The sequence below is a fragment of the Salmo salar genome, chromosome ssa16 (genome assembly GCF_905237065.1).
Source record: "Salmo salar chromosome ssa16, Ssal_v3.1, whole genome shotgun sequence".
NCBI lineage: Eukaryota > Metazoa > Chordata > Actinopteri > Salmoniformes > Salmonidae > Salmo > Salmo salar.
Window position 1 is genome coordinate 71,467,587 of NC_059457.1, and position 23,117 is coordinate 71,490,703.

The 23,117-nt window shown below is 40.9% G+C and overlaps 1 protein-coding gene and 1 long non-coding RNA gene across 3 annotated transcripts in view; one reads left to right on the plus strand and one right to left on the minus strand.

Annotated features, from left to right (window-relative positions):
* Window positions 1-14,020, minus strand: part of LOC106574543 (ATP-binding cassette sub-family C member 4) — a 44,646-nt gene extending 30,626 nt beyond the window's left edge. The window contains exons 1-2 of one of the 2 annotated variants that reach the window (XM_045697664.1): window positions 13,765-14,007; window positions 8,563-8,723 (exon numbers count right to left, since the gene is read on the minus strand). In XM_045697664.1, coding sequence (XP_045553620.1) covers window positions 8,563-8,657 — 95 coding nt within the window. In that variant the 5' untranslated portion in view covers window positions 8,658-8,723; window positions 13,765-14,007. Of the gene's footprint in view, window positions 1-8,562; window positions 8,724-13,764 lie in introns of both variants that reach the window. The other variant, XM_014150498.2, reaches the window with a different exon arrangement.
* Window positions 14,021-20,904: 6,884 nt separating this feature from the next.
* LOC123727763 (uncharacterized) lies at window positions 20,905-21,745 on the plus strand. Its single transcript, XR_006759645.1, has 2 exons — window positions 20,905-21,456; window positions 21,574-21,745. It is a non-coding gene; the product is annotated as an uncharacterized lncRNA (long non-coding RNA).
* The last annotated feature ends 1,372 nt before the right edge of the window (window positions 21,746-23,117 follow it).

Here is a 23,117-nt window from a genome sequence, read left to right on the forward strand (position 1 = left end):
TATGTATTAATTAGCCAATGCAATAACCAATTAACTAATGCAATAATTAACCAATGCACATTGAGGAAAGAGAAAACACAAAATAGGAAGTGGATGTGTATGAGCAACATTTAATCCATGAATCCCAATGTCAAAATGCACTGTACTAAATGTTCTGCTTTATGGGGGTTGCTATTAGGATATACATGTAGTAGAAGGGCCTGGTTTTTGGAAGAACTCTACTGGACTTGTTTGTTTGCACTGCCCTACGACAACTTGGTTGAAGAGTAACAAATTAGATGTACCTTAAAAAGATAAAGCTACTTATTTATGAATGTGTTAACCAATAGCTCATTTGCTTTAGTTGTGTCCGCCAACTTTACGTGACCTCAGCCACTCTCCCTCAGCAGTGTCACTGATATAGGAATTAGTATGGAACAAAGAATATCCTATTACAGGTGGCAACTGTTGCGTGATCAATATGCATGCAAGAACAATGTTTTTACATCTAAATGCAAGGAGCACTGTGAACTTTCCCCCTTTCTCAGTACCACAAACCACGCCGGTACAATTGTATAAATGTCAACAGAACACGTTTAGTTCAACATGGTGGGATCCATTTGTTGGTAAAATGTATTTATGGGCAAATATTGATATAATAACCATCATATTGTAGTAAATTTGGAGTCACAAGATGATATCTTGTGTGGTCCTCCCACTATGACTTGGGAAAGCATGCAGTTTATTAAGCTACAGTTTAAATCAATTATGATTAACTTCACAGGGTGCTGAATTTGCAAGGTGATGAGTTTGATGCTCCTTTCCAATAAATATTAAGGGTCTTATTCTGGTGACATGATTGATGCTTGGCTGCCGTTTGACAAATAATATCGGCGTTATCCATAATAATCTTGGGTAGCCTATCCACACTGCATCTGTTTGTTAAAGCAGGGTTTCCCAAACTCGGTCCTGGCCCCCCCCGTGCACGTTTAGTTTTTTGCCCTGTCATTACACAGCTGATTCGAATAATCAACTCATCATCAAGCCTTGAATATTTTAAATCTGCTGTGTAGTGGTAGGGCAAAAACAAATGTGCACCCATGTACTGAATTCCCATTCATTATATGGAAATTTAATGGCAAAAGGCAGATTTATTTTATATTCATATGGAAATCTGTTGCTAATTGAATGGAAACCTAGCTACTGTTACCTTGTTTTTCAGCTTGAAAGAACATTGCAACTGGTTGCCTCCTTCTAGACTGAAGCAATGAGCAGTGTGGAATGGCACATTCAGATCTGGATGTGTCAAATCACATTATCTTCATCTTGCTCAAAACAACCAGTTCATCATACTGTCCATCAACACTGTGCAACATTCTCTCTGAACTCTAGTAGACCTTTATGACACAGAAGGTTAACTTTTTGACTGACCTGTGATCAGTTTGCTTGCTTTGCTCTACTGATTTTGTGGTGTTTCCTAACCCTGCAAAACACTGAATGGATAATCAGGCAGCATTGAATGGATAATCTAGGGTCTGTGGACAGCCGTACCACTTCCACTGAAGGATGGGGCTGGAGAAATGGAACCGCTCTCAAATGTAATAGATGCTTTACATTGATTCTTTACAAGACTCGAAAGACAACAAAAATATAAACAAGAGTAATACAAGTACAACCATATTTTGGGTTTTGATACTTGAAATGAGCATGTAACAGCAGAGAATATCCAGATAGTGTTATTTTTAAAAGAGACCACTGACACTTAAAGGAAAATTCCACCCAAATATGATATTTTAGTATTTGTTTTATTAACCTATTGTTGATATGGTAAGTGTACCTAATAAGCCCACCAAAATCTAAGTTTAGATATTTCTAACACATACTGCACACATTTTTAGAGAGATCAAATAACAAATAAAGTGGAGATGAATCTCTGATCAAGTTTTATGACTTTACTTAACATTTTCTAACAAGAGACAAATATTTGATAAAATATGTGAAAAGTCCAGACTGGGCTTAATGGGTACTGAATGTACCCTTTCAGCCCATGTGTGTTCCAAAAAAGCCCACCTCTTATATAATTCATCTCCAAATGTTCAAAACTTACAAGCTGACATTTCTTATGTAAAATTTGATTATATTAATTTACCCTAAAGTTATTAAAATAAACTGATCATTACCATGTCATTACATTTTGGGATGGCAGGTAGCTTAGTGGTTAGAGCGTTGGGCCAGTAACCGAAAGGTTACCTAGTTAAATAAAAATGAAAGTAGCACTCATAACAAGGGGATGTCCAATTGTATCGACAGATAATGTAAACTTAAGCTTTTGTTCTTGCCAACCAGTGGTTAGAACAAAACCCTGATTCAACTAATCAAAGACTTCAATCAAGACTTGATTAGTTGAATCAGGTGTGATTTTGTTTGGATAGAACAAAACCCTACCACACTGGCCCTCGGTGGATAAGAAACCATGCAAAGACTGTAACACACACCACTTTCAATTAATTATCTGAAAGCTGATTCACATTTGGGGCGGCAGGTAGCCTAGTGGTTAGAGCGTTGGACTAGTAACCGAAAGGTTGCAAGATCGAATCCCCGAGCTGACCAGGTAAAAATCTGTCATTCTGCCCCTGAACAAGGCAGTTGTTCCTAGGCCGTCATTGAAAATAAGAATTTGTTCTTAACTGACTTGCCTAGTAAAATATAAAAAAAAACATTTGCGGTACAGCTATTCTTGTTAATTAGTTTAACTTGTCTTTCTAATGCCTATCTGAAGAGTTGAACCATAGACATTTACATTCTGCATAGAGGGAGTGCTTTGGAAAGTATTCAGACCATTTTTTCCATATTTTGTTACGCATTATTCTAAAATTGATTAATCCCCCCTCCATCTCCTCAATCTACACACAATCACAGAGCAAAAACAGGTTTTTAGAATTTTTTGAAAATGTATATAAACCAGAATTATCCCATTTACATAAGAACCCTGTATGCAGTACTTTCTTGAAGCACCTTTGGCAGCAATTACAGCCTTGATTGAGTCTTCTTGGGTATGATGCTACAAGCTTGGTACACCTGTATTTGGAGAGTTTTTCCCATTCTTCTCTGCAGATCCTCTCAAGCTCTGTCAGGTTGGATGGGGAGCGTTGCTGCACAGCTATTTTCAGGTCTCTCCAGAGATGTTCGATCGGGTTCAAGTCCGGGCTCTGGCTGGGCCACTCAAGGACATTCAGTGACTTGTCCCAAAGCCACTCCTGCGTTGTCTTGGCTGTGTGCTTAGGGTCGTTGTCCTGTTGGAAGGTGAACTTTTGCCCCAGTCTGAGGTCCTGAGCGCTCTGGAGCAGGTTTTCATCAAGGATCCTGACTAGTCTCCCAATCCCTGCCACTGAAAAACACCCCCACAGCGTGATGCTGCTACCACAATGCTTCACCGTAGGGATGGTGCCAGGTTTTCTCCAGGCATGACGCTTGGCATTCAGGCCAAAGAGTTCAATCTTGGTTTCATCAGACCAGAGAACCTCATGGTCAGAGTTTTTAGGTGCCTTTTGGCAAACTCAAAGAGGGCTGTCATGTGCCTTTTACTGTGGAGTGGCTTCCGTCTGGCCACTACCATAGAGGCCTGATTTCAGAACTTCACCAGAGATTGTTGTCCTTCTGGAAGGTTCTCCCATTTCCACAGAGGAACTCTAGAGCTCTGGCAGAGTGACCATCAGGTTCTTGGTTACCTCCCTGACCAAGGCCCTTCTCCCCCGATTGCTCAGTACGTTCTGTAATGATTACAGAACACACAGTAAATAGCTTAGTTACTCTCCTGAAAATGAAAAACAATTTAGCCTTTAGGGGAAATATCACTGGATCTTCATCCTGAAGAATAATTAAAACATTTAATAAGGCTGATTCAGTAAGGTATTTGGTGTTTTGTTTACAATTACACCATGGCATTGTTGAATACTAGTTTTTGATTGGTTTGAAAGGCATTCTATTTCATTATAGCGCACAGTACAGTGCATTCGGAAAGTATTCAGACCTCTTGACTTTTTCCACAATATTTGCACGATTCTTTTTCAAATTCTTCAAGCTCTGTCAAGATGGTTGTTGATCATTGTTAGACAGCCATTTTCAAGACGTCCCATATATTTCCAAGCCGATTTAAGTCAAAACTGTAACTAAGCCACTCAGGAACATTCAATGTCGTCTTGGTAAGCAACTCCAGTGTATATTTTGCCTTGTGTTTTAAGTTATTGTCCTGCTGAAAGGTGAATTTGTTTCCCCAATGTCAGTTGGCAAAGAAACTGAACCAGGTTTTCCTCTAGGATTTTTCCTGTGCTTAGCTCTGTCCTTGCCGATGACAAGTATACCCATAACATGATGCAGTCACCACCATGCTTGAAAATAAGAATAGTGGTACTCAGTGATGTGTGGTTGGATTTCCCCAAAATGTAATTGTATTCAGGACATAAAGTTAATTTCTTTGCCACATTTTGGAAAGTAATACTTTAGTGCCTTGTTGCAAACAAGATACATGATTTGGAATATTTTATTCTGTACAGACTTCCTTTTCACTCTGTCATTTAGGTTAGTATTTTGGAGTAACTACAATGTTGTTGATCCATCCTCAGTTCTCATACCACAGCCATTAAACTCTAATGGTTTTAAAATCACCATTGCCTCAAGGTGAAATCCCTGAGGGGTTTCCTTCCTCTCCGGCAACTGAGTTAGGAAGGACGCCTGTATCTTTGTAGTGACTTGGTGTATTGATACACGATCCAAAGTCTAATGAATAACTACCATGCTCAAAGGGATATTCAATGTCTGCTTTTTCTTAACCTATCTACCAATAGGTACCCTTCTTTGCGAGGCATTGGAAAACCTCCCTGGTCTTTGTGGTTGAATCTGTGCTTGAAATTCACTACTCGATTGAGGGACCTCAAGATAATTCCTAAGTGTGGGTTACAGAGATGAGGCAGTCATTCAAAAATCATGTAAAACATTACTGCACACAGAGTAAGTCCAATAAGTATTAGGTGACCTAAGCACATTTTTACTCCTGAACTTATTTAGGCGTGGCATAACAAAGGGTTTGAATACTTATTTACTCAAGACATTTCAGCTTTTCATTTTTAACTCATTTGTAAACATTCTGAAACCATACATCCCACTTCGATATTATGGAGTATTGTGTGCAGGCCAGTGACACAAAATCTCCATTTAATACATTTTGTAATTCAGGCTGTAACACAACAAAATGTGGAAAAAGTCAAGGGTTGTGAATACTTTCTGAAGGCACTTCAGCTTGCTTGCTTCAACAGAGATTAGGCTTTTGGAATGAGCTTGACATCGGCAAGTCCTCGTACTGGTAAAGTTGTCAGTCAGACTTCTGTCATCACCACTATAGATGGCAAGTAAATCAAACAATATTTGGACATAAGCTAACTTTCAGGGTATCAACTAGATGGCTAACTAGCCATATTGTCATATTTTATTAGTTTGCTAGCCAATTTGACATGGTCAGGGCCAGCTCTAGCTTTTTGGGGGCCGTATGCAAGATTTGGTTTCCCCCCCTCCAACCCCACACCTTGCAGCAAAACTTTTTAGTTGCCCCCTTCTTGACCATAGAGAAAGAAATTTAGGTTTTCCAATTTAATTTCCTGCAATTCTACACATTAATCAATGTAGCGTATTATGTCTGTTAGCAGAAATCATGATTAAACAGTCTTAAAAACAATGTGTCACGACGTGGCCCTTTTGGGTGTACATTGTGGCTCCCCCGAGCTGACAAGGTACAAATCTGTCGTTCTGCCCCTGAACAAGGCAGTTAACCCACTGTTCCTAGGCCGTCATTGAAAATAAGAATTTGTTCTTAACTGACTTGCCTAGTTAAATAAAAGGTAAAATAAAAAAAACATGCTGAAATGGTTAAGAACTACAACTCTACCAAAGGACAAGACGGGGAACGTGGAGATCATTCCCACATTGAAATGGCTAAGAAATCTACAAACTAAAGAACAATTATTCAGACTGCAGCAGTTTAAATACTTTAGTCTGGTAAACGCATCCGTTCTAAGAACATTTCTGAATGGTACTCTGAAGTAGCTGTTCTAACAACCTATGACTTTGATCTCTGGTGGACAAACCAGAGGCTCCATGTCGACTGACTATCCAGCAGATGGACCGGCAGTCGCAGAGAGGGACAACAAAGGCAGACACTCGTAAATATGTAAATTGCAATTTATTTTCTAAATAGCGGGTGTTCATGTTCAAAGTATTAGCAATTTCTATGTATGTAGTGAATCCACTGAGTTTCCCGCTCTTGAACTGCCCCACCCCTTTGTCTACCAAGCCGCCATATCGGTTGTCCGCTAGGGACTTTCTTTGTATCATGTAGTAACCAATATATTACCTATTGAGTGTGTGTGTGTGTGTGTGTGTGTTTATGTAATTCTGTGATTAATTAAGTTAGTAAATAATTAAGCCAATTTGTATATCGCTAATTCATGAATCTATGCTAGGATTCGTGCAAATATCCAAGGGTTTACGACGTTCAGTAATGAGACTGAGGTAAAATTCATTAATAAGCGACTTTTGATAAGATGTGAAAATATCTGAAGAGTTATAGTAGGGAAATGAACACACTATAAACATTTGTCTGTGGTACCCCAAATTCCTAGTTAATTAAAGTGACATGATTAGTTTAGTCACGTAATTAAATGACAGAGAATTGATTTGATAATATACGGTCTTCACATTTAATGATAGTCAAAGACACGACAAGGCTTTTCGCATGGTAATCATTGACTTGTGTTGTGCTGACCTTGCTTCCAGAGGCAGTTTGGACTTTACACACTTCAGCACTCGGTGGTTCCGTTCTGACGGCTTGTGTGGCCTACCACATTGATGAACTGACTTGTTGGAAAGGTGGCATCCTATGACGGTGCCACGTTGAAAGTCACTGAGCTCTGCAATGTTTGTCTATGGAGACAGCATGGCTGTGTGCTTGATTTTATATACCATTCAGCCACACCCGTTGCTGACATAGCCAAATCCACTCATTTGAAGGGGTGTCCACATACTTTTGTATATATGATGGTTTGGGTTAGCTAAACTAGCAGGTCTGTTTGTTTGGTTGCCAAGGCAACTACTATAGCTATCTACTTAAGTGGATGTTGAACACATTTCTACCTGCAACTGAACATATTTCTAGCGGCAAATGTGTTAAATTACGGGCATGGTATAGAAGTTTAGTTTATTCGGACCCCCATTAGCTACTGCACATGCCACAGCTACTCTTCCTGGGATCCACATAAAATGTACAAATACATGACAAAGTACAGAACAGTAATAGACAAGAACACCATAAAATATTAAATATATAAACTAAATAAGTTATATAGGAAAGACACCAAGCGACAACAAACATACTATTAATATATACAGTACAGATGAATTCGATTTTTCGAAAGAGGAGAGGCGCTGTGATACATTAATTTATAAATTCTGTTTTTTAAAGCTAAACTTGCTTTTTGCCTGAGTAACCTCTGGTGCAGAGCATTCAAATCGGGGCTCTATGCGTGCTCTGGAAAATAATGCAACTCAGTGGAAGGTGAGTTCCCCTCCTATAGCACACATTGTGGAACACATCTATGGAGCCAGATACCTGCCAAAAGGTTTAACGTACGTATCGTTAGGGTTGTAAGAAAATCCATATGTAAATTGTTAGGATCGTAAGAAAAGCCATGCGGGAAACGCAAACGTTAAAATAGATCTGTAAATGTACATAGTTATGTTACAACTATGAATTAACATTTTCACGTCTCCCTTTACTTGGTTACAGATCTTTTTATGCATACAAACTTTTGTCAGTAATGTGGCATCTGCAAAGGACATGAACCAAACGTAGCTAGTCAATCAAACAACTCTAGCCCAGACGTTAAGAGTTGCTTTGCTGCTTCTGGTTTCATTTCAATACAAAAGTCTAGAGCTTGTTTTAGACCTGCATTCAATAACGACGTTATACCAGTAGATGGCGTAGTATAGGCTTGGGCCTTCAGCAAATGACTTGAGAGAGAATGACAAAGAAGAGCCTTGTCTAGAATATCCACATGAATATGCACATGAAATTGTTATTTAGAGGCCTGTGAGCTTGGGTCTCTTTTTAAAGGGAGCCCTAAAATAAAAATTGTTATAAAACACAAATAGAGTTATAAAATCATTCCGTAAGATACCAGTACACAAAATTATAGCCTGAATTGCAATGCCTACAAGTTGAAGACCCATTTTTTATTTGGATAGGACTAAATTAAACATTTAATTATTAAAGTGATAGGCTAAAATACTTTGGATAATTTGAATAATATTTAATACACATGGATTTCAATAAACAAATGGATAAGACTGTTCTATTCTCTTTGATTTCGTTCCTATTGCAACTGACATATCACCGAATTAATGGCAAATTACTAAATGGATGACATACTGACTGACTGAAGTGAATGAAGTAAATGTTCAAATATGTTGGAATGACGAGTTGCACGCATCATGCATGCTCTGCACTTTATTTGGCTAGTAGGCAAATTGACCTACATTAGGGTATAATGACTGACTGCATGCCTCCAGAAGGGCATCTTCTGAGGCTGAGGGGTGCTCTTCCGAAGGCGCATGGTGCTGCGGTGCTGCATGGAGATCACAAGCTCTTCAACTGGGCGGAAGTGTGGTGATGGAGGGAATAGCCTATACGGAGACCACTGCAACAGAGTTATTGTAAAGTATGGGAATAAGCTTATGCCAGACTTAGCCTACGTTTAACTTCTCCCTTGTTCATTTCAAAGGTCATATGTTCATGACCCGGGTTAGGGTAGGCCGTCATTGTAAAATAAGAATTTGTTCTTAACTGACCTGTCTAGTTAAATAAAAGGTTAATGACCCGATTCATATAAATCATGTCAAATTACTTTCAATTCCTATTAACCCCTCCTACAGAATATGTTTTGGCAAGATTGAGTGATGAGATGAATCTAAATATTATATTTAAAAAAATATGTTCAGTGGCAAAGACTCCAGTGGTCATAATTCATTCACCTAACATCTATTATTATTATTATTATTCTGTGTTTCATTACTCCTGGTACAGTGCCCTCCACTAATATTGGCACCCTTGGTAAATATGAGCAAAACGGGCAATGGAAAAAAAACGTCTTTGCTGTTTATCCTCTTGTCTTTCATTCAAAATATTCACAAAAATCAAACCTTAAATTTAAGTGATTGAAAAAAAATGGTGAAGTTAACGAAATAAACATTTTCTCCGAAACATGTGCCACAATTATTGGCACCCCTAGAAATTCTTGAGTAAAATCTAACTGAAGAAAATTCCCATTCATATTTTACGTTTTTATGTTCACCTGAGTGATTAGAAAGTCTCCAAAACGACAATAAGACGCCACCTACATAACCACAAGTTGTTTGGGAGGGTTGCAATAAAAAAGCCTTTGCTGTCATCAAACAAACTCAACCGCCTACAGATTGCCAAACGTTACTGGAACTTTCAATGGTCAGATGAAAAAAAAAAATAATAATAATTGGAAACAATCACCAGAGGTGGGTTTGGCGTAGACAGAAAGATAGCCATGCAGAAAAGTACCTCATCCCCACTGTGAAGTATGGTGGTGGATCTTTGATGTTGTGGGGCTGTTTTTCTTCCAAAGGCCCTGGACAACTTGTTAGGATACATGGTAGAGGTCGACCGATTATGATTTTTCAACGCTGATTCCGATTATTGGAGGACCAAAAAAAGCCAATACCGATTAATCGGCCGATTTATATATATATATATATATATATATATGAAATAATGACAATTACAACAATACTGAATGAACAATGAACATTTTAACTTAATTTTAACTTAATATAATACATACAAAATCTATTTAGTCTCAAATAAATAATGAAACATGATCAATTTGGTTTAAATAATGCAAAAACACAGTGTTAGAGAAGAAAGTAAAAGTGCAATATGTGCCATGTGAAAAAAGCTAACGTTTAAGTTCCTTGCTCAGAACATATGAAAGCTGGTGGTTCAATACTCCCAGTTCTTCAATATTCCCAGTTAAGAAGTTTTAGGTTGTAGTTGTTATAGGAATTATGACGCGTCAACTGTTTCTCTCTATACCATTTGTATTTCATATACCTTTGACTATTGGATGTTCTAATAGGCACTTTAGTATTGCCAGCCTAATCTCAGGAGTTGATAGGTAGGCTTGAAGTCATAAACAGCGCTGTGAATCAGGCATTGCTAAGAGCTGCTGGCAAACGCAGTAAAGTTTGAATGAATGCTTACGAGCCTGCTGCTGCCTACCACCACTCAGTCAGACTACTCTATCAAATCATACACTTAATTATAATATAACACAGAAATACGAGCCTTTGGTCAATAATATGGTCAAATCCGGAAACTATCCTTTGTTTATTCTTTCAGTGAAATACGGAACCGTTCTGTATTTTATTGAACGGGTGGCAACCCTAAGTCTAAATATTGCTGTTACATTGCACAACCTTCAATGTTATGTCATAATTATGTACAATTCTGGCAAATTAGTTCGCAACGAGCAAGGCGGCCCAAACTGTTGCATATAACATTACCCTGGCTCAGCGTGCAATGAACGCAAGAGAAGTGACACAATTTCCCTAGTTAATATTGCCTGCTAACATGAATTTCTTTTACCTAAATATGCAGGCTTAAAAAAATATACTTCTGTGTATTGATTTTAGAAAGGTATTGATGTTTATGGTTAGGTACATTCGTGCAACGATTGTGCTTTTTCGCAAATGCGCTTTGTTACATCATCACCCGTTTGGTGAAGTAGGCTGTGATTCGATAATAAATTAACAGGCACCGCACTGATTATATGCGTCGCAGGACAAGCTAATTAACCTAGTAATATCATCAACCATGTGTAGCTAACTAGTGATTATGTGAAGATTGATTGTTTTTATAAGATACGTTTAATGTTAGCTAGCAACTTACCTTGGCTCCTTGCTGCACTCGCGTAACAGGTGGTCAGCCTGCCACGCAGTTTCCTCGTGGAGTGGAATGCAATGCAATGTAATCGGCCATAATCGGCCTCCAAAAATGTCAATTACCGATTGTTACGAAGCCTTGAAACCGGCCCTAATTAATTGGCCATGCCGATTAATCGGTTGACCTCTAATACATGGTATCATGGACTCTAAGTACCTGACTGCCTCTGCTAGAAAGCTTAAACTGGGCCGTAGTTGAATCTTCCAGCAGGACAACGATCCAAAGCACACCTCAAAATCAACACAACAATGGTTCACTGACCACAGAATCAAGATTCTGCCATGGTCATCCCAGTATCCTGACCTAAACCCCATAGGAAACCTGTGGGATGAGTTGAAGAGGAGTCCAACAAGCGTGGACCTCGGAATCTGGAGAGATTCTGTATGGAGGAATGGTCTCAGATCCCTTGCCATGTATTCTCCAACCTCATTACGCATTATAGGAGAAGACTCAGAGCTGTTCTCTTGGGAAAGGAGGTTGCACAAATTATTGAATGTAGGGCTGCCAATAATTGTGTCACACGTGAGAAAAACATGATATTTTTTTTTTTTACTTTAATTAAAAGGTTAGATTTTTGTGAATATTTTGAATGAAAGACTAAGAGCATAAACAAATTATTATTATTTTTACCAAGGGTACCAATATTAATGTAGGGCACTGTGGTGTGTGATATATATACACACACACACCCTACTGGTTATGATTGCAGACAAAGCCCAGAGAACGGGATGGTGCAATATTGAATAAGTCATATTTTGATAAGGTGCATGCATGGGGATGTCCACATCAAACCCAGAGATATGCCCATGCTGTAGAGATACACCTGGTTGACTGAAACGTGTTAACAGCTAGTGATGTCTAGACTTGCGCTGGCAAAAATCCATTACATTAGCTATCAAATGTGAAGTAAACTCAACTGAGGAGTAATGGAGACTTAACTTGAAAAACGAGCAGAATACCTCTTTACGTTTTCCCTGAATTAGTATATTTTAAAAACGGTGTTATGCGTGTTCGGGTAGCACTCCTCAAAAGCCATTTGGTGTACGTTATTTTTGTTGTTGAGATGAAACTGCCAAAACTCTGAAAGGGATTATTGTACGTCAGCTTCATTAAATATTACCCACAAACCACCAGTCTCAAATTCAACAGTGAAGTGGCGACTCCGGGATGCTACGCCTTCTAGGCAGAGTTGCAAAGAAAAAGCCATACCGCAGACTGGCCAATAAAAATAAAAGATTAAGATGGGCAAAAGAAAAACACTGGACAGAGGAACTCTGCCTAGAAGGCCAGCATCCCGGAGTCGCCTCTTCACTGTTGACGTTGAGACTAGTGTTTTGCGGGTACTATTTAATGAAGCTGCCAGTTGAGGACTTGTGCGGCGTCTGTTTCTCAAACTAGACATTCGAATGTACTTGTCCTCCTGATCAGTTATACATCGGGGCCTCCCACTCTTTCTATTCTGGTTAGACAGTTTGCACTGTTCTGTAAAGGGAGTAGTACACAGCGTTTTAATTTTGTCTTGCTTGTCTGAAAACGTAGGTTTCATATTCTGTGTTGATTTTTAGACAGAAATATGCATTGAGCTTGACTACAGCTGTATTATAGTAATCAGCTGCTCCGGTATCTTGCATTGTGTCAAATATATCGTACATTTCCGACCCTGCATAGCGTAAAAGTAATGCCCTTTTCTGTGTGTTATCCGCGATGTCTAATGCCACTAGAAAATTGTTTCCACCTCGAGCCGATTGAGCTGGGTTCTGTGTGTACATCATGGTATTGTATTGTAACGTAATGTATGATGTTAGCTAGCTGATTCCAACCTTGTGTAACCGATGTGAAATCTACATTTACATTTTACATTTTAGTCATTAGCAGACGCTCTTATCCAGAGCGACTTACAAATTGGTGCATTCACCTTATAATATCCAGTGGAACAACCACTTTACAATAGTGCATCTAAATCGCTTGAAGTAGGGTTGCCCCTTGCGTTGCAAGGGCCGCGGCTTTTGTGGCGCGATGGGTAACGATGCTTCGTGGGGTGTCAGTTGTTGATGTGTGCAAGGGTCCCTGGTTCGAGCCCAGGTTGGGGCGAAGAGAGGGACGGAACCTACACTGTTACACTTGGTTAGTCTGTTGTTGCTATCTTCGTTTACTCACATAGGCACGTGGTTCGCCTTGTAAATTGCATTCGTCTCTTGTGTGTTTCACTCGTCGCCAATTGTAACATCCACAGTTGTTTAGATGTTGGTGCGTTCGTATACTTTAGTTTAAAGTTACTCCGAAGTATTGCTGGCATTACATAGTTCACATGACATCACTCCTACTGTCTGGCTACTGTAAAACATGGAGCATACACGGACTGGAATATGGCATAATGTTCAGTACATTACAGCTACTTCCAGACTCAAATGAGAGGAGACCTCTGACCATTTTACTCGCCCTAGCAGAGCTGGTTATGCTGTGTTTATGTTACCCAGATCATTGGTGACTAACTGTGCTGCTGGCAACAATTTAATCACGCTTTTTTTTGGCCTACGTTTAATGACACCTGCCATAGGCAACGGGTGTTGGGCGTTCGTAAATGTCTGTTTGAGCTCTGGTACTCTCAAACGATAGCCAGAGCGAATTTACGAACGCACCCATAATAGCCAGGCTACTTTCAAAAGATCGAGCTACAGTGCAAACTGTAAACAAAGTTGTATACTTACCAGAAAAACACCCGTGAAAAGAAATTGGCTGTTGTTGATGGATTAAATTTCACATCTTTCTTCAGTTGTTCCATTGTGCAATGACACCACGCCAACATGTGTAAATAAATAGGAGGAGTCTAACGTGTCCAGTCGAATAAACCATTAATTTGTTTAGTTATTCGAAAATGACAGAAACATTAACTTCCTTGACCATGCTGTAGTTCATGTAACTCACAGAAGGTTGGTGCCACCTTAATTGGGGAGGACAGGCTCGTGGTAATGGCTGGAGCGGGAAAAGGGCAGGGGCGGAAATCCCGGGGGGGGGCGGGGGGGACACGACCCCCCCATCCTGGGAAAAATATGATTTGTCCCCCCCAATATATCACTGAAACATAACTATGTAATTTAAATAATATTAATAATACGCAATGAAAGCAATTGTGCTGATTATAGACACTTAACAGCGCGTTTTTAAGTTTCAAAAGATTGCGACCCCCCACCCTTTGCCTCACAATGGTTTGATCCACTGCCAGTTCCTTAGCTTGCTAGGTAACAGAGAGGTCGTATCTACTGTAAGTTAGTGCTTCAAAGTCCCTGTGATAAGGTTAGCGATAAACTGAAATCCAAACTGAACAGAACTACACTCTCTTCTACCATTGTCTTAAATATATTTAATGGTCTCGTTGCAAAAGCTAAATTGTCGCAAGGGAACTTTTATTTATTTATTTATTTATTTTATTTCACCTTTATTTAACCCGGGTAGCAAAGATTATAGCAAACACCACTGAAACTGAATTGGTGCTCGCTAGCTTTGCAAATTCAGCTATTGTTGGAAGCCAGCCAATATGAAACAAACTATTAAAATTACAAAAGGTTGCAGCATATGTTGTGTAAATGGTGAACTCATACAGCTGTCAACTCTTGTCATTTTAATCCGTTTCACATTTGCTAGCTACCTTTTAGATCGAAGCCCAAATAGAATGATTGAAGATGATAGAAGCCCATCTCCTACTGTAAATAACCTACACACTGTGTGTGTAGCCAGCCAGCCAGCCAGGTAGAAAAATGGCAGAAAAATAAAAGACGGACATCAGAGTATTTTTCAATACACCAAAACGCATAGTAAGAACCCTAGTAGCCTAATATCTCAAAGACTAGTTGATAAAATGTTTATAAGAAAGAAATGAAATTCTAATGGAAATGTTTCACAATGATGTCATTAGGCAGAGCATGCAACAGATGGCACACAGACAGCAGAGTTGGGGACAGATATGCAGGGACAGACTGGCAGAGACAGGGAGTCTCAGGTAAGTTTGTTGAGTCTTTGTTTGGCAACATTATGAAAGGTTCTCAATTTTTTGGACTTGTAAAATAGGAACATAATTGGAAAATGCCATGGATACCCCCACTCTCAACTTAAACTGGTGACTGAACTAAGATTTGTTAAAGGCAATGGTATTGCTGTTGTGATTAGTTGTGTAGTTTTGGGTACCGGTAGTTAGGAGTACGGCAAACACCTTATTTCTTTGGTTCCTCAATATACATTTACCATATTACAATGTAGGCTATGTGTTACAGCACTACTTTTGGTGTCCCCCTCAGGAATTGCTCTTGAGAAAATTTCATGTAATTGTCCCCTCCAAAGTTGATATCAGATTTTCGCCCCTGGAAAAGGGTAATGGTATCAAATACATCAAAACATATGGTTTGATGCCATTCCATTTGTTCCGTTCCAGCCATTATAATGAGCTGTCTTCCCCTCAGCAGCCTCCACTGATGTGACTATTTGTTACATGCAATATGCTTTGTGGACTTCATTGGACAGATGTTGCTCTCTTTTTTTGTGATGAAACAAAGGACTATATATTAGGGTGGCAAGGCATATTTCTGAAGAACACAAGGAAGCAAAATGGAGCTTCAGCGCCTCATTCCGAAGCCTAGAATGCTTAGGGTTCTACCCAAATCTATTTTCTGGTGGCAAAAAAAGGGCAGAGGCCTCAGTCTGATCCTGGACCTAAGGTGTCTGAGTCATCATCTTTCAGCACTTCCCTTCAAAATGCTGCCAATCAAAATCATCCTTCAGTCAGTAAAACCAGGTCATTGGTTCACCACAGTGGACCTGAAAGACGCATACTTTCATATCCCCATTCGACCTGCACACAGAAGATACCTGAGATTTGCCTTTCGAAACGGGTTTTCAGTTTTTTCATTCTACCCTTCGGCCTTTCACTCGCGCCTAGCCCTCTCATGAAGTGCATAAGCGCAGCGCTAGCCCCTTTTCGCCAAGCAGGAGTCAGGGTAGTGAACTACTTAGACGATTGGCTAATATGTGCAGGGTCACATCGCTAAGCTTTGACACACACATCCATGGTCTCACATCACCTCTCCGAGTTGGGACTAACAATTAACTTGGAAAAGAGTTATCTGGTCCCCACTCAGTGTGTGTACTTCCTGGGCTTGACACTGTACACTCAAATCATGTGAGCAACGCTCTTTACAGAAAGAGTGGTGTCGTTGCCAAATTGCCTTTTAACATTCAAACTGAGAAAACAGGTGACGGCCCCAGAGAGCCAGAGGCTCCTAGGCCTCCAACTGCTGCAGTCCATGTTGTACAGTTGGGCTTGCTCCACATGTGGCCAATACAACGCTGGTACAACAGACACTATCTATGTCCCAGAAGAGACAAACACAAAAAGCTGACAATTTCAATGAGTTACTGAAGAGCGATACAATGGTGGTGCTTTGCACTTCAAACTCCCAGTGGAGTTCTCCTAGGCACAGTTTACAACCGGGTGACTTTGACCACAGACGCCTCCCTACAGGGATGAGGAGCAGCCTTGAACTAGTCAGGGGTCCATGGTGTATGGTCAGCACCATGGACAACAGCTCACCTCAACGTACTGCTCAATGCGGTTCACCTTGTACTCCGGCACTTCCTCCCAGTACTATAGGACAACATGTACTGATACGGACTTAACAGTGGTTGCACACATCAACCACCAGGGCGGACTGAGGTCTATGGCACTGCAGCAGATAGTGAGGGAGCTACTGCTTTGGGCAAACAGACACCTTACATCCCTCAGAGCCATACACCTGCCGGGTGTGGAGAATCAGGCAGCATACCTTCTCTCCAGTGGGAGGCCCTTATCCTTATGACTGGAGGATATAGTGGGCTGCTGTATACGTTTCCACCAATTCCTTTGATCTTCCTCAAGACCTGAGAGCGCGTCAGTTCTACTAGTTGATCCACATTGGCCATAGCATCACTGGTTGTCAGACCTTGTACAGCTGACAACCTCCCAACCATGGGATTTCCCTCTTCGAAAGGACCTCCTGTCACAAGCGAACGGCAAGCTTTGGCACCCTAACCCAGCATACTGAAGTTGTGGGTGTGGCCCATGGAAGTGACTGCCTTGTAGCTGCAGGGTTGCCCTCCTTGGTAATTGATACAATTCAGGCAACCAGGGCATCCTCTACGCTGTATACCTACAAGTGGAATTTTTTCAGTAATTTGACTTTTCTCCAGTAGCTTATGTCTGTAGGGAAGTCCCCATCTATACTGAAGTGTTGATCCCATGTTTCATGAGCAGAAATAAAAGATGCCAGAAATGTTCCATACGCACAAAAGCTTATTTATCTCACATTTTGTGAACAAATTCTTTTGCATCCCTGTAATTGAGCATTTCTCCTTTGCCAAGATAATCCATCCACCAGACAGTTGTGGCACATCAAGAAGCTGATTAAACAGCATGATCATTACACAGGTGTACCTTGTACTGGGGACAAAATGTCACTCTTAAATGTGCAGTTTTGTCACACAACACAATGCCACAGATGTTTCAAGTTTTGAGGGAGTGCGCAACTGGCATGCTGACTGCAAGAATGTCCACCAGAGCTGTTGTCAGATAAATTAAAATAAAATGATCTACCATAAACCGCCTCCAACGTTGTTTTAGAGAATTTTGCAGTATGTCGAATCGGCCTTACAACCGCAGACCACATGTAACCATGCCATCCAGGAACTCTACATCCAGCTTGATGAAACTGAGGAGTATTTCTGCCTGTAATAAAGCCCTTTTGTGGGGAAAAACTCATTCTGATTGACTGGGCCTGGCTTCCCAGTGGGTAGGCCTATGCCTACCTCCCAGGCCCACCCATGGCTGCGCCCCTGCCCAGTCATGCGAAATCCATAGATTAGGGCCTAATGAATGTATTTTACTTGACTGATTTCCTTATATGAACTCAGTAAAATTGTTGAAATTGTTGTGTTTAAATTTTTGTTCAGTATACATTAAAAGTGTATATGGCAGCCATCTTTATGGAACATGGCCAGATTGTGGGTGCATCATCAGGGGCATTCTAGAATTACAATTCATTAAAAGGTGCCCACAGGTTACGGCTCTCCAATGCTCCTTCAAAACCCTCATGGGTGTTAGATGTTGTCCTACGATCACTTATGAGCCCACAATTTGAGCCCCTGTCTTCACTTGAGCTACACTACATGATCAAAAGTATATGGACACCTGCTGGTTGAACATCTCATTCCAAAATCATGGGCATTAATATGGAGTTGGTTCACCCTTTGCTGCTTTAATAGCCTCCACTGATCTGGGAAGGCTTTCCTCTAGATGCTGGAACATTACTGCAGGGACTTGCTTCCATTCAGCCACAAGAGCATTTGTGAGGTCAGGCACTGATATTGGACGATTAGGCCTGGCTCGCAGTCGGTGTTCCAATTGATCCCAAAGGTGTTCAATGGGGTTAAGGTCAGGGTTCTGTGCTGGGCAGTCAAGTTCTTCCAAACCGATCTTGACAAACCATTTCTGTATGGAACTCACTTTGTGCACGGGGGCATTGTCAAGCAGAAACAGGAAAGGGCCTTCCCAACCGTTGCCACAAAGTTGGAAGCACGGGATCATCTAGAATGTCATTGTATGCTGTAACGTTAGGATTTCCCTTCACTGGAACTAAGGGGCCTAGCCCAAACCATGAAAAACAGCCCCAGATCATTATTCCTCCAACACCAAACTTTACAGTTGGCACTATGTATTGGGGCAGGTCGCTACCTTCTCTTTGCATCCGCCAAACCTAGATGCATAGACTGCCAGATGGTGAAGCGTGAATCATCACCCCAGAGAAAGCGTTTCCACTGCTCCAGAGTCTAATGGTGGCAAGCTTTACACCACTCCAGCCGTAGTTTGGCATTGAGCATGGTGATCTTAGGCTTGTGTGCGGCTGCTCGGCCATGGAAACCCATTTCATGAAACAGATTTTTACGCGCTATGAACTTCAGCACTCGGCAGTCCCGTTCTGTCAGCTTGTGTGGCCTACCACTTTGCAGCTGAGCCATTGTTGCTTCTAGACATTTCTACTTCACAATAACAGCACTTACAGTTGACAGGGGTAGCTTTAGCAGGGCAGAAATTTGACAAAATGACTTGTTGAAAAGGTGGCATCCTATGATGATGCCACGTTGAAAGTCACTTCAGACCATTCAACTGCCAATGTTTGTCAAATGGAGATTGCATGGCTTTGTGCTCGATTTTATACACCTGTCAGCAACGGATGTGGCTGAAATAGCCGAAACCACTAATCTGAAGGGATGTCCACATACTTTTGTGTTTATAGTGTATGTGAGCTCTCAGTCAAGACTGCCTTTTGATTGGCTATTGTTTAAGCCAAGCATGTTGGAGAATTATATGCACTTTCTACCCATCCTTCCTGCCTCACTTCAGCAGAACATGGCTCTAAGGCAGTGCTTCGGCCAAATCCAGCATTCTTACCTAAGGCGCTTTCATCATCACATAATAACCAGCGCTTAATCATAGCGGCATTTCACCTGCCTCCCCACAAGAGAGTCATGAGTTGCAGGCACTCAATGCCCTAACCGGGCAAAGTGTATATCTTGCTGCAACAAGAACTGTTTGTCAAACGGAACAGTGTTTGTGTGTTATGGGGAGAACTTCAAAGGTTGCACTGTTTTGAAGCAGAGACTGGTACATTGGATTACCAATGCAGTGTCAAAATCATACGCTGCAGCAGGTAGACCAACTCCAGACAGCGTAGTAGCACACTCCACCAGGAGCAGGGCCCATGAGAGGGTTCTCCCTGGACTTTATCTGTGCTGTTGTAAGTAGGGCAACACCCATGACTTTCATAAGGTACTACACACTCAATGTTATGTCCACACCATCAGTGAGTGCTGTGAATCTGGACACGGCACACTCTCTCAACCCAGAAAAGTGAGCGTACCGTGAACCTTGAACATACTTATCAACCATCAGTGAGATGGATGTTCTAAACAGTGACCTTCCACTCAAGGTGCTGTTGCACCCAGTTGAAGCCTCATGTTTTAAGTTCTAGCTTTCAGCTTGCTTGTGTATACGGTTGTATATCACAGTTGAAATTCTGTGTTACCCTGTTGGGTAATTATATTTTTGCTGCATCCTGCATACAAGGATGTCCCAGGGACTCATCTGGTCTAAGTAAAATGGTGGGCCTCTCCCATAGTTTGTTTGGTGACATGTTGCAATAACGAAAGAGAATGTTTTGATGTAACCTTGGTTCTCAGATTAGAGTAATGGGTCGCTAAGCTTTCATTTCGTTCCTCCACCTCTGTGGGGTTATGTGAAGTAATAGACAGTATGTCACGTCATACCGCCTTTTATAATGACAGGTCAAGTGGGTACAGTAAGGGTGTGGAGTGAATGTAATTATACAACGGGTGGTTCTAATCCTGAATGCTGATTGGTTAAAACCGCTTTCCAGCCTGTGTCTATTTCACAAATTACCACCGGCAAAATCAATGACGTTGAAATGCCTATTTACTCTGTTCCATCTCACTGCTCCATCCACTGTCTCATCAACCCTGCCAGGAAATGTATAAACTTGATCTCCACTATAAAAAAAAACATCTAGACATTATCTCCTCATTTCTTTTAGATTAGCATTTGGTTTTCAACAGCAGAGATTTGTATAAACATTGCTGTCGCTCTCCGACCTTTTAAATATTGTTTCAATATTTAATTGCGATCTCCACCGTCCCATATAAAATGTATGTATCAGAACGACACTGACAGCAAATTTAGTTGGTTATCATAGCAACACAAACGTTTTCAGTTGATTGGCTAAATCGATACTTTGTTGCGAAAACTAAAACGGATGAGTGGAACATCTTTTCGACGGCATTACTATGGATGAATGAGAAAAGGGGATGGCAATAATACCAAGGCATGAAGATTTGGAGGATACTGCATTGAATGACCTAGACTAGAGAAAAGCCTCAACGGAAAAAAAAACACAGTTAAGAACACAAACGGGGCTGTGCGTTGCTTCGGGGGCTGGCTAGCAGAGAATAAATTTGTTGACGTCAAAACTGTCACTAAGGAAGAGTTTAACATCCTGCTCCGACAGTTTTATGGAAATGTACGAATTGGGAAGGGGGAGCAGTATAGCATGTCTCTACCTGGCACTCCTTAGTGGGCTCAACCGGTTTCTAAATGACCCACCCATCGGTCGCAACTGGTACCTCGAATCATGTATTTCAGGGCAACATCAAACAGCTGAGAACGCAAGGAAAATATATCACTAAGCCGATAAGGACATGGCCCAGCTCAAACTCCCAGGCTCTGAATCCCGGTACACCAAGCGGTCTGGTCCAGAAAGTGTGGTTCGACCTCCAGTTACATCTGGGTCGAAGAGGAAAAGAGGGTAACAGACAACTAAAGCCCAACGGCATGTTGTCCATAACCTGTTTGTGTTATTTCTAAATTGCACTCGTAATTAGGCTTCTGGAAAACAATATTATAACAACGCATTCTTTCTCAGATACGCCACTCTCGCATATAACGAGGCGACAAAGAATCTTCTGGACCCAAGGGAGACACCGGTGCCAATATATCCAACAAACACCGTTTTCTCGGGAATTATCACATAAGTCAGCTGTGGTGGATAACAAAGTGAATGTATGGTTTCATTTATTAAAACCAGCTCAAATGAATGTCATGGATTGTCTTTATTTTGTCTGAACAGTGTCATGACAAGAGAACACATTTGTTCTGCCAGGCATCATCAACTCATTGTTATGGATGTATCCAAATAAATCTTAACTAGAAAACATCTTAAACAAATGCAGCTACTTTGCTGACTACACTTTTTTACGTGACTGTAAATTAGCCGTAGTTGGCTAGCTAGAAAGCAAGGGATAAGAACGTTGCCAGTCTGTTCTAAATGTTCCATTGCCATACTAACGACTGGGTCGCGTCTATACATACAGACAAAAAGAACGAACGACTGGGTCGCAACCCTACATTTGTGTCGGAACTATATCTTGTGGCAGGATGAAATAGTACGAATACATTGACGTTTAATGAAAATATGTCGATCATTATTTGAATATGTTAGCAACCACTCGTATACAAGTGAAAATGCCCCCAAAGCCGGCATATCACTTAAACATCTTTGATATTAAGCATCTCAATCACATCGCGTGAAGGAGTTCCCATAAATCGCTTGGCGACAGACTACTCAAGGAACCAAGGCTACATCCGTAACCCAACGTTATGTTAGCGGGCACATGGCGATGTTAACACTGATGCAGTGAGACAAGGAACTGACAGTGGTGAGGTTTTCAACTGCACCAAATTGGTCGGTTTTCATTAGCATTTCTCACGTAACCTCTGAGGTTGCTTTTCTATGGACACCTACCTTTCTAATGTTATTTCGGGTGCAGTGGGCCTGCCCTATACGGAGATCCCCTTAGCTTTGACAGCTTTACATACACACTGTAGGCGTAGAGATGTTATACTATCTATGCAATGTACAGCTGCAAAATATTTTACAGCAGTAAAATACAGTTGAAGTCGGAAGTTTACATACACCTTAGCAAAAATACATTTAAACTCAAGTTCTCACAATTCCTGATATTTCACAAGCTTCCCACAATAAGTTGGGTGAATTTTGGCCCATTCCTTCTGACAGAGTTGGTGTAACTGAGTCAGGTTTGTAGGCCTCCTTGCCCGCATACGCTTTTTCAGTTCTGCCCAGGGGCGAAAATCTGATATCAACTTTGGAGGGGACAATTACATGAAATTTTCTCAAGAGCAATTCCTGAGGGGGACACCAAAAGTAGTGCTGTAACACATAGCCTACATTGTAATATGGTAAATGTATATTGAGGAACCAAAGAAATAAGGTGTTTGCCGTACTCCTAACTACCGGTACCCAAAACTACACAACTAATCACAACAGCAATGCCATTGCCTTTAACAAATCTTAGTTCAGTCACCAGTTTAAGTTGAGAGTGGGGGTATCCATGGCATTTTCCAATTATGTTCCTATTTTACAAGTAAAAAAAATTGAGAACCTTTCAT